Source organism: Limulus polyphemus, unplaced genomic scaffold (genome assembly GCF_000517525.1).
Source record: "Limulus polyphemus unplaced genomic scaffold, Limulus_polyphemus-2.1.2 Scaffold505, whole genome shotgun sequence".
In the NCBI taxonomy this organism is placed as follows: Eukaryota; Metazoa; Arthropoda; class Merostomata; order Xiphosura; family Limulidae; genus Limulus; species Limulus polyphemus.
In genome coordinates this window covers 45,803-58,718 of record NW_013666115.1, presented here as the reverse complement: position 1 = coordinate 58,718, position 12,916 = coordinate 45,803, and the positions used below count along the sequence as shown (strand labels likewise).

General features: G+C 31.2%; 1 protein-coding gene across 2 annotated transcripts in view; it reads right to left on the bottom strand.

Moving 5' to 3' along the window:
• Window positions 1–12,916, bottom strand: part of LOC106458723 (Down syndrome cell adhesion molecule-like protein 1 homolog) — a 108,265-nt gene that overhangs the window by 67,820 nt on the left and 27,529 nt on the right. For both annotated transcript variants that reach the window (XM_022384995.1, XM_022384996.1), the window contains exons 3-5: window positions 8,184–8,351; window positions 5,959–6,108; window positions 2,456–2,749 (exon numbers count right to left, since the gene is read on the bottom strand). In XM_022384995.1, coding sequence (XP_022240703.1) covers window positions 2,456–2,749; window positions 5,959–6,108; window positions 8,184–8,351 — 612 coding nt within the window. The remainder of the gene's footprint in view (window positions 1–2,455; window positions 2,750–5,958; window positions 6,109–8,183; window positions 8,352–12,916) is intronic.

The following is a 12,916-nucleotide window of genomic DNA, read 5'->3' as shown; positions in this document are numbered from 1 at the left end:
GAGTTTATTTAATAAGAGCACTTATTACGTTCTAATATTATAAAATGTTTGTTTTAGTGATTGCGTGCGATTGACCCCGGCTCTCATGTAATTAGCATGAAAGAGGTAATGAATATAAAAGCTTTGCCTAGTTATATTCAAAACTACTCGTGGTGCAAAAGGTAATTATTGTAATTCTCCGGGAAATGAAGTCCAATTTAATCCCCATTAATCACAGTGAACTCCTATGCACGTGCAAGTATTCCTTGTGGATATCACGTGCATGTGAGTGATGAACGTTGGACAAATCTGATAACAACTCTGTGAAAATATTAAAAATTCAAAACAGTGTTCAAAGTGGGAATTATATTAAAATAGATAACCCTGAACCACACTCGTACTTTTAGAACTATCATCCATCACAATCCTAACGTACTGTTTATCCTGATTTAGTATAATTTACAATAACACGCTAAACTACATCCTTCACGATACGAAACACAAAATTTCTACATATATCAGCACAGCACGAAACAGACACAATATTTTGTAACTATAATAGCACAATGAATTAAGATTTGTAATTTCATCGATATTTTTTGACAAGATACCATACTTTATTAATATTTGTTATATTTTTTATCAATAGTTTTCCTCTCATAAGCAATACAATTAGTTATTTGAATCATTTTTAAAGGATGATTATTAATAAATCTCAAAATTTCTAGAAATTTAATATTACAGAATTTTTCTTTAACGCGAAAATCTGATCTAAATCTTTCCCAATCTGTCATTTAACAAGTTCACAAATCATTGTCACAAAGTGTTCTGAATGTTTCACAGTTTGACTTGGCGATGTGATCTATGCTTTTCTGAGAATTAGTGCACTTGACAGAAAAGATCTATTATGCTCAATTGGTAATAACATACTTCCTTTTTTTATCAAGATAAAATTTTATAATTTTTCGTGTTTTATTTGGCAAAATCTGTTTTATGTTGCGTTGAATGTTTTTTGTGATGTTTATATTTCATTATAACCGGTTTGACTGACGCTAAGAAATATATCAAAATAAGTGGTTTGATAAAGTGCTGTTTACGTTTTCTTATATTTGATTGAGAAAACCATACTCTATGCAATGTCTTCGTTGATTTGTTATGTGTAAATCTTGCATTAGCATTATTTGGTCAGATATTTTATGGAGCTGGATACATGTTTTGCCAGGCATGATCGTTGTATCATATGGTGGACTTGGCAGAAATGCGAGATACGTAATGTCATTGCATTATTTTACATGATGTTCACTGTGTATCGCAGTGGTTTGAACTCTACCTATAAGTAGTCTTCGCCTAAGACATTTTTCACCACACAGAGCAAACGTCCTTCGTCAACCAGCTGGACGTAACCTGTTCTTTAACTTCCTTTATTTCGTTGAAGTCTTGACCAAGAGTGAAGTCTGACTCGTAAATGACTTCTTCATTTTAAACTATTATGGTTGGTTGTATACTGTGTGAGTTATGTAGTACAGTGACTTGTTTATTAAATTGTGAAATACGCTACACTTTGAATTGATTATTAGATATTAACAATGTCTTACTGTAAGTCAGTTGATAAGATGTGATTTATAATTAACTATACAGTTGGTTTTGAATGACGTGATCCACGTATCGTCATATTTGGGTTGGCTGATTTCAAGGTATTTCTAAACGTGCATGACTTGATAGAGTATGATCGTTGTTTTTCCTGTATCTGATATTTGTCATATAAGAAATTAATCTATTGCCATTCTGTGATTCTCAGGAGGCAATCTGTGAGTTGTTGAAGCTGATATCGTTGTATAAACTATGCATCACTGTTATTTGTTCGCAAGTGTATAACTCTGCATGATTTGTCCGGGTATGAAATATATATATCAGCCACATCCTTTATTATAGTTTGACTGATTCAACAGGGAATGGTCTAAGTTCCATATTCACTAACTTGGCAAGTTGTGTCTTGACAAGTATGCTGGAAAGACGAGACTATAGTTACTGCTTGACACTACTTTGTATTATGCAAAGCACAAAATTGTTCTAATAGAAAAAAATAATAATAATGTTATTCACAAACTGGTTTCTTTTCATTCTAGTATAAATTTGAAAAGTTTCAGAGCACATCGTATGGCTACGATAACAAATAATTCGTGGCGTTCCAGAGGGAAATACTATTATACGTTAATAAATAATACATAGAAAGAAATACTAGTACCAAATGCAACATCAACCTTGCCTTCTACGTTCAACAATACCTGGGAGTAGTGCCTCATATGGATAAGTTAACTAATACTGTTGAGCGCTACGGAATGAAGTATTGTACCAAATGTAACAATAACTACCTAACACATTCAGATTTAGTTGAGAACAGTGTACGATTAAGTTAACTAACAATGTATGGCATTATGGAATAAATTATGTTAAAAAAAATTCAGCTTCAACATACCTAACACGTTCAACTCTACTTGAGAGTAGTCTCCGCCTAAAGTATTGTTCACCATACAGAGATACCGTCCTTCGTCGTCCAGCTGGACGTGGTCTATTCTTAAACTTCCATGATGTCGTTGAATTCTTGGCCAAGAGCGAATTCTGACTCGCTGTGACCCTTTCATTTTAAACCAGTTATATGTTGGAAGTGGATGACTCTGAGCAGCACAAGGAAGAAAAACTATTTCTCCGCTTTGAACAGACACCTGCTGTTTACGTGATGTAACACTGGGAGCAATGTCTTCCTTCGGATCTGTAATAAGTGAACAGTTAGTTAGATGAATAAGAACATGAACCTTTTCAGAAAAAAAATTAAAAATTGATCACAAGCAAGTTCTAGCGTGTCAGAAAATTGTATATAGAAGTTTGTCAGCGCAACTGAAAAGTAATAATGATGTAAAATGAACAGACAAAAGTAATAATGATGTAAAATGAACAGACAAAAGTAATAACTGCTATAAAATGCATCACTGGAGTAGATGATATTGAAATATGTATGACGTGAACTACAATAATGATTAAGGGTATTACAGGTATATCTAATGAGTAGGATGGGCAAGTTTTCATCCTGTGCTATCTCTTGAAACGTATTGTGTGAAACATGCTTTAAAGTGGTTTGCTTTAAGAGCGATGTTAAAAAAAATGTTCGTCCTCAACACACCCCTTTTTAACATCCGAAGATATTGTATTAGTCAGCATCCAAATCAAATCCATTTAACTAAGTGATGGACTATCGAATTTTTCCGAGTGAAACATTTATATATGTATTTATATATATATTTATATATGTATGGAAATCATTAAGATATACATTTACAACATCTTTGTTTCATAACTTATATGTTTATTGTTCATGAAAATCATTTAACAACATGACAAAAGTACTTTCTAATTCTAACGTTACGACGGTCTTCCAACCTATATTCTTATTGTTCGTGTTCAGTAAGAAAATGTGCACGAAAACATGGCTACTATCAAAGATATTTTGCACACAAGTTACTTAACTGGTTCATCAATAGTATTTTTTTTTAAATTCATCCTGGTGGATATTAACTCTTATACCATATAAATGTATATTAACTTTTTTAACTCGTTTTTACTTGTAGAAATAGGAAAAGTTACTCCAGTATTTTTCCAGGACCAGCATATTGTGCAAGTAAGGGAAATTGAATTTTATACTAATATGTTCTAGGATTGATATGTGGGCTTGTAGATGTGCTTCATGACTTTTACAGAACTACTTTCCTTAGTAAATGAATATTCCGAAAATCCAAGATGAAAATGCGGCATTAACAAACTAAGAGTTTGACCCAATTGTATTTTTTTTTCAAGTACAAATTTTTAGCGCATAGCTCAATCTCTTGACCGATTTCAGATCCAATTACAGCCGCAGCTATTGAGGATTCCATCTTGTTTTTACTTTGCTCAGCTGTAAGCATTTAGAGTGCAATTTACTAAACAACTAATCCAGTAGAGTCTGCCTTCCGAAATGCCTATTTCGAAATAAATCAGAAGCGAAATATACTGATAAAACTTATCACCAAAAGTGTATTTTGTTTTTCTGCTTCGCCGTTTTATTTTGCCATGCATCTAAATCTAAAACTTCGTAATGAGTATCTACAAGACGAAACAATAATAAAATTTTAAAATAAGAAGTGAGCTGAGTATCAATTTTCAATTTATATGTTTATATTTTTTACTTTTGTTTGTTTACACTAATCATATATTACGTCCTCCTAAGCCTAACAAACTGAAAGACATGTTTAAGGTGTTCCTAAAGTTAAAACGTAAATCTGGTACCAACACATTGAAACGACAGTTAGTACTTCAGCCTTCAAATTGTGTTCTTGTAAGTGTAAACGGTTGCTACAGCAACAGTGTCTTCTTGAACATAACTCATATAACCAGGTAAAGTGCCAGATGTCTAGCGCAGGAAGCACGTGATGTGAATTTGTTTTATTTTTTATGATCTTTGGTTTGAGGCTTGGAATATTTACAGCACTACTCCGAGCTATTATTAATCTAATACATCCATGTTTTCACACACAGTACGTCTAAAACAAACATTTTGTATTACAAATTTGTACAAAAACACCGACATAGTTGTTATATGATACTAAAATTTGCCCTTAATTTATCTCTCTCGATCTTTTCTTAAGAAAAATTCTATTAATTTAGAAAGTTTATTTCTGCTATCCTTTTATTTAACATATTTAGATTTTCATTCTTACCAGCGTTTCCTTTATTACTTTCTATCCGATCACAGTTTAATACTTTTTTCACGTGTACATTCATTTTATATTTTTCACAAACTCCAGCTTCATGTATTTTTGAGATTTCACATTGGAATGGCTATGAAGTTATTGTAGCAAATTGCGAATATTTGATTATTTGTATTGCCATTGACATTTGCACGTTTTTTCTAGACTTAATAATAATCGTTTCATATAATGTTTGCATGTTAAAGTCATCTGCTTAGCTTTAAACTTTTAAAAACGGTATTTTGAACTAATGCGTCTCTAAAGGATTTTTCATCATCCCTGTGTGGTGGAAAACTTAGCTCAGCCGGCCAAGTTTTCGATTCATCTGTATTCTACACAACACGCAAAATCGACGTCTCCCAAGAACTCAATAGCATTTCCTTGGCAAAATGTGTCTTTTTTTTTCTTTTCCTTTGTGTGTAGAGTTCAATCGTAGGTGGGAGTTTCCAAAAATTTTCTCTCTTCTAAGAACTTTATTACATTGTATACAGAGCAATCTAAATCTCATAGAAGTCTGTAAGAAAAAGTTTAAATTCTATCTGTAACCGTTTGAACAAGAACAACTGAAGGAAATTGTTTATCGATTTTATGATGAAAAAAAATTTAATGAAACATGTATGATTGAAATATTTTTGTAAGACATATTGAACATAAGATGCAATAGTTCATAATCCCGGTTATCTACTGAGTAGATGTGACACATGTTTGATTAATAATTTTAACTGAAAATATTGTTTACTGATTCAAACAGATACAATATATAAATATATATATATATAGTTGTTTTAAAATAGAGAAAATGCTTTTTTAGATTTAAGGATGTTAGTACGGAAACTAGCAATACTCAGATGCAATCTTTGGTGATTTTGTAATTCATATAATAATTTTGCTATACGTGTGGTTGAATTAGTAATTTTAAATTTTGATTATAAAAATGTACAAAATAAATAATATAAATACTACAATTTTACATGCATTGGAGACAGCCTTACCTAAATCGTTTCGTAATATAACTCAAACATTGGAAACGAACAAAACACACTTGTTTTAATATAACTTATTATATACATATATATAGAAGTGAATAAAACTCACTAGCCTTAATGTAACTCAAACACTAGTAATGAATAATACACATTTGTCTAATTCTAAAGTTTAATAATCTTAGAAAGTTCTATCATTTAGACTTCAAAAAATTTACCTATAATAATTATCTTGGCAAAATTATCACTTATTTTTATTTCTTCCGTCAGAATATTTTTTGATCTACATCCGTACGATTTTTTGCCATCTTCGGGCGTCACATGGTGGATGTGCAGATCACCGTTGGGATAAATAATGTATTTGCCTGCTACAACAGAATTAACAAAAACTTTATAGTAAATATCACACAAACACAAGTAACAAGTGTGCAGTTAGGAACTAAAATGTATAGTATTTTCAATTTCCTTATTTGACCTTTAAAGTTCCGAATGATTTAATAAAAAACTAGTGATCTGATTTAAAAACTCATTTTAATATTTTTGTTAAAGCACACATATATATATATAACTTTCTTAGATTCTACCAAATATATGTGTGGTATCTGACCAAAAACTACTAAACAAGTTATTAAGTTACCATTATAATATATTTCTGTTGTGATTCGATTTTCTAAGTTAACAGCAACCACTTAATTAATTCTTCATCCACCAAGTAAACCACAGGGTATAGAAATATAATTGAATCCAGATATTTCTTCTAATAGAAATTACCAGCTGTTCCTCCATTTTCAGGTTTCTGACATTTATCGAAATGCAGTTAGTATTAACAAATTACTCTTATTCTAATATAAGCCGTCAACATCAGTGTACGTGTATAAAACAACAAGTACGGGAATGATGAGATTACATTACAATCTATATAAATATAAAACATCGAGTCATTTATACAACCATTACTTAATTTTGCCAAAGAAATTTAGAAAGTAAAGCTTCAAAAATGACAAATCATATTATTTCAACGCTGCTAAATTTCGCAAGGGAGGAACATGTTAACTATCAATTTGCATATCAATATTTACCCTACTCTTGGCAATAAGAGTTATTAGAAAACTAATTCATTTTTAATTTCAAATTATAGTATGCAATCTGTGTAAGGATCTCTAGGAAGATATGGATGACTATGGTTCGTTATATGAATTTTCTAATAGTTCCGTGTCACTTTATTTCTTGTAAAAAAAAATGAAACCGATACATTTTGCATTATTACATCAATATATATTTTTCATGTACAAATATTTTTAAATCTACTTATTATTCACAAAATTGCATTTGTGACATTCTATCTCCAGATATTTAGATGATCATGTCATTGGAAAAAATATATTCTGTTGAAAATGCGGTTATGAAAATGTGAAATTAACCTGAACAAGACAGTCACACTACTAAGTTATTTAGTTGCTTAGATATTCACTGACATTGTGAAACCTATACATACAAACATATAAATTAGTTACAGTGCAACAAAGCTACAAAAAACAACAACAATAAGCTTGACATCAGGAGAGAATTGTGTAAGAGTATTTATGCTTCGAACAGACAACTTTCACTAAGATATTTCCTCTCTGTAGCTCAGTGGTAAATTTTGTGACTTTTTAATGCCATACTTTGTGTTTCGATCCCTGCAATGGGCAATGTGCAACTAGCCTTTTATGCTGCTTTATGCTAAAACAAACAAAACTTTATTAAGATTTCAGCCAACTTAATTTTTAAATGTTATAGTTAACATAATATTCTTGATAGTATTTGCAAAACTCTACAGAAATCTGCTGGGTTTTTCTTTTCTTTTACTACTTACAAATAATTGTTTTAAATTCATTTTTCTGACTAAGGCAAATAATTTAGTTAACTAGACAATGCCTGCCTTAGCAAGTGGAAGGCCCCAAGCAAGCATTAGTAGACCCAGATCATAGAGTCTATTAATATGTTGTACATTAATGAGAGGATTTAGGGGACTTGTTCTCTCTTATGGAAACATTTTAAATTTAAGGCTCACATTAAGTGCATTATTATTATTTTAAGGGATTAAACATCACAAATTTTGTTCCACTTTTGTGAGAGATAAAAATCATAAATACATTTTAATTTTAAATGGTATTCTTAACTCATAAAATCAGTCCTTTTGCTTGATTGTGTTAAAGCAAGCATTGCAAAAATATCAAAGAAAGTGTAATGTCGAGAACTAGATAAAGGTTACAGAGGTCATGATATGTTATCGAAGTTAAAGTTACTTTAAAGGAAACTTATTCAATTTTAGACGCAAACCAATTCGAACTTAGTCGGAAAGCTTACCTACATGAAGACAGTTTTTGTTATTTAAGGTTAGCTTTCGGTAATACCTTTAAGTTATTGATTGGGATCATCTGTATGAAAATTCTTTTTTTACCTGAACTAAAAGTCGACACAGTAGCGTTCTTTATGTTATCATCTGTGATCCATGAGGTCACCTGGACATATTCAGACATCGAAGGTGGAACATAGCAATTCAGCACTGCAGTGTTTCCCACGACAACAGTTTTATCATAGACTCTGATATTGTAAGCTGTCTTGGTAACTGAAAATAAAATCAATAGTAAATTGGAATAGAGTGAAATCTATTACGTTGTTTTTTATGTCATGAAGAAAACTTGACCTAAAGTTAATGTTAATATTATGACAAAAAATGGAAAGTTCAAAACCTCAAACTACAAGTTTATTACTTTATAAGAATAACTTTCTCAAGCACCAAACACTAACATTTTTTCTACTTAATCATGACCACTTGTCTAGAAATAATTAATTATAATTCAAGTATAAAGTGTATCAGTTTAGTTTAGAATAATATTCCGTTAAACAATCGTATTATTTGAAATTGGTATTTAGCACTTTTGAGAATTCTATCTGTAACCTGCATATTCTAAATAACATAGTTCACTATTATTGAAGTAAGTGCTTACAATAATTCTATACAGTATAAATGTTTCTTTATAGAAAATAATTATTAGAAAATCGTAAATCAAAAGTAATCATAATTAGGATAAAACTTCTTTACATATTAAACAAATTCCAACTTAATCTTCACATGCTTAATCTTCACATTGTATTGTGTTGGAGCTTCCAATGAACGATAGCAATAGTCTAATCAATCAGGAAACCAGATTTAGTTTTGAATAGTGTGTAAAAACTTAGGTAAAATTACAAAGATCAGTTACGTGTATTTATGGTTTTGTTTCTTGAAGAAGAAGCAGAACAAAAAGATGTAATGGTTATTTTACTCTCCATTACCCCAGTTACTCCTGTAGTTATCCCAGGGTGGGGGGGGGGTCCGTACCCGAAAAAAAAATACCGTAAGTCAACCAGCCGTGGTACCTGTGCACGTGTCTCGCTAGCTCGTGATTAGATGTATGAACACGGTTTCAAACATGTGACCCCGGGATTCTGAAAAGGCCAGAAACACAAAACCCAATGCCAAATTGTGGTTCAGCGACCCTGGAAACCTTCTTTAGATCCCCAACATTCAAGTATGACTTTCAGGGAGTGTTCTTGCCACTCTATGTTAGGTAAGGCGGCTACGCCATTATATATACGGACCCCCCCCCCCCTCTCCGGCCATCCCGAGTACTCCTGCGAAGTTTTGTCATGCTAGCTCCAGAACTGTAGGAGGCGTTACCTGGACACATATGCACACAAAGCTTCCAGCTGAATTAATACAGAATAAGTCAATGTGTCAGAAACAGAAGGGGGATGATTTACGAAAAGCAACTTTTTAAGTAAGTTTCTAAAATTACAAAAAAAAGTTAATGTAAAAGAAAGAATAACATAAAACAACGTTTTGAATATAAAGGAATTGATTGATTAATTCATTAAAATATGGATGTTATTCCAAAAAATTCCGTGCCAACTAAAATAAAATGTTATTCCAAGGAATAGTCAGAACCGAGAAACTTGTTAAAAACCATATCCGAAAAATGGATAATATATTTTCTGGCAGGACTAAAGTAAAAATAATTATATAAATGCTCAACGATGAAACAAGTAAAATAAGTTACGAGTCAAAAATTTCATGAATAACAAACGTCAAAAGAAATCTTAAGTACAAAATCTATATCAAAAGTACTTAACGAAGGGAACTTTTCTTGCCTTTCTTGTAGCTAGTACAAAGACAAACCTAATAGCATATGGTCATTTAACTTTCACTGAACTTAAAACTTCCAAAATACACGCGTGTAGATTGTTAAACCTAAAGTTGTGTTAACTCTTTATAAATTTTGAAGAAATTTACTTAAGTAGCTATGGAAGAAATCTCAAGTAGAAGCTAAAAGTATTAGCTTTTGAAAGTCTTGGCAATCAATCTAAATTTATTTCCTTTTAGTACACATATACATGTATTTACACGTAAGATTGTTATAATGAAAATTGTAAGTTATACAAATATTCAAGTAGTAATAAAAAACAAACATTGAAAATTTTTCCTCAGTATCAGTATACTTAAACACTATGAAACCAAGCTAACAAACGTTGAGTTAGGGTTGTTGGATGTAAAGAATTTGCCATAAGCCCCCAAATGTAATACTCTAAACTAAAGCTGAAGAATACTGTTTTTCTAGAGGAAAATACATCAAAACCTACAAGCGCAAAGAATAATGAATATTACTTTGTGAAACAATAAAAAAAATATTATTATTAATTATATAAGCAACTTACATTAGCTAACAGTTGTTTTAAAGTTTCATCTTAATAAAACATTTTTACAGGATTAATATTGCAGTGTGTTTTCTCTTAAATATTCAAATATGTTAATGTATTTGAAATGAGGGGTCTAGGTTATGCGTGTATGTGTGAACGTAGGGTAAAAAAAAATGAAAATGTTATGAGATATCGTTCTCTTAAAAATAAATCAGGCGTAGCTTTTGTATCCAGGTTTCGATAGATGATGCTGCTGAACACCTTCAGCACTTTCAGCTGTGGAATCGTTACAGTAGTGATAGTCAGTCTCGTTATTCTGTTTTACAAAAAGGCCGCACAACGCTCATATGGCGGCGGGTATTGTTAGCTGGCTGCATTTCCTGTGGTCAGTAGTTCAGTTTTAAGGATGACTATACCTAAACACTAGGGGCACCTGACCTGGTCTTTTATCTCCGTACGCCAGACGTGCCATTCAAATTGAAAATTCTCTAAGAACAAGCTGTTATTTATTATGCAAATAAAAACGTTAATTCTGTATTTAGAACCTTACAAGCAGATTTTTTTTTATTCCAAGGCTTATTAACATTTAAAAAAAAGACTATGCCTAATTATGCTACAAACCAAAAGGGGTAAAAAGTATTCTTCCTCCTCAAGCCACAAAATGCGGAATACTGTGTAACATTTACACCGTTATGAACCGGTGTTTTGAAAGTATAGTACTGTAAGTCATTATAAGCACAAGCTACTGCGGCTACGAAACACATCAAGAAAAGCCATAGAAATGTTAGAATTTTTTATTTAAGATGTGATTGGTATGCACTGGGAACAGTTCAATAATAGTAATTTATTGAAATAGGAGACACTGTCACTGATTGATATGATCAGGATACAACATGATACGTGGCTACTCGATAATAAATTGTTTTGTAATTTGTAGGTTTTCTCTTTCATTTCATTTTTCATTTTGTGAGCAAAACGAGAGAAATAAGTTGGTTAGGTACATGTTATTTTATATGTCTTCAGTAGAATCTAAGAAGCAATATTAGTTTATAAATAGCTAAATATAACCAAGTTACTTTCAAACCCATGGTTTCTACGTACATATAACTCTATTTGACCTTTTAAGTTTATGTTTTCTTATAGATAAATTGTACCATATTTGACAATTTACCAACGTCACTAGTTTGGCTTCATTATGGTTTATGTATTAGTTTGAATAATAATTATACACTTGCTTCATTTTAGGTTTTTTTTGTCTAATGGAATAAGATCTGAAGATCTTTGAAACCTTCATTTGAAAAACTTCATAAGTTTACAGTTAACAACGATTAGAATGGTACACATTGAAGTTATCTGTGTAAGTTTAATATAACTAATTCTTTATATATTACAAACTTTATAATAGGTGTAAAATAAACAGTGAATTAAATGATGCACATTAAAGCTACCTGTTAAAGTTTAATGTAACTGCTTTATACATTACGAATTTTATAATAAGTTCATAATTAACAATATCTAGAAAGGTGCACATTAAAGTTAAGTTTTTCGTAAGTCTTTTATAACTGTTTTTTTTAGTGCAAGTTTAAGATATTTTGCAACATGGAAACGTTAAAAAAATGCTGATATGTATTAACCGTTGACAAATTATCAGTCGAATATGTAAAAAATACCTTCGGTTACATACACAAAAGAAGTATCTCATTAATAAACAATTGATGGGATTATTGTGAATAGAAAACTAAGACTTAACTATACACTTATGTTTAGAGAAATACCATTTGATCTTATCATTTTAGGTTAAAATATAACATTCAGCATTCAAAAACACACAGTAAACACGAGTAACTTTATATTTAACACTCTTGACCCCCCCCCCCCAAGTGGTAGAGCGGTACCACTGCGGACTTCAAACGCTAGATTCCGCGTTTCGATACCCGTAGTAGGCAGAGCACAGATAGCCCATTGTGTAGCTTTGTGCTTAATTGCAAACAAACAAACAAATATTTAATACTCATCCATATACAGTTTGGATCGTTATGGTAAGCTAAGTTTGTGTTTGTTTGTGTTACGTATTAGAATTTCGAATAGTCCGAAGCCGAGTTAACTGATAAATGTAAGTTTAGTAGTTAAATTGTACTTTAAATTGTACTTTTAGTATTTATATACATGCCGAGGTATAGTCAGTTTATGATATCTGCCAACAAGATTGATACACACCGTTTTCGTTTTTACCACAAATACGTTTTAATATACACACAACAGTACAATTTACAATAACAGTTATTACAAGTAGTTATTACAAACAATGATCTATAAACAAAAAGTTTCACAAAATTGCAAGTAATATAAAGTCTTCTTTCTAGTTTGGAATTTCCTTGATATCTTATCGAGGGTTCACGATGAGCGAGATGATTACGAGTTGATATAGGTACAATTCACTTAGTAGGGAGCTAG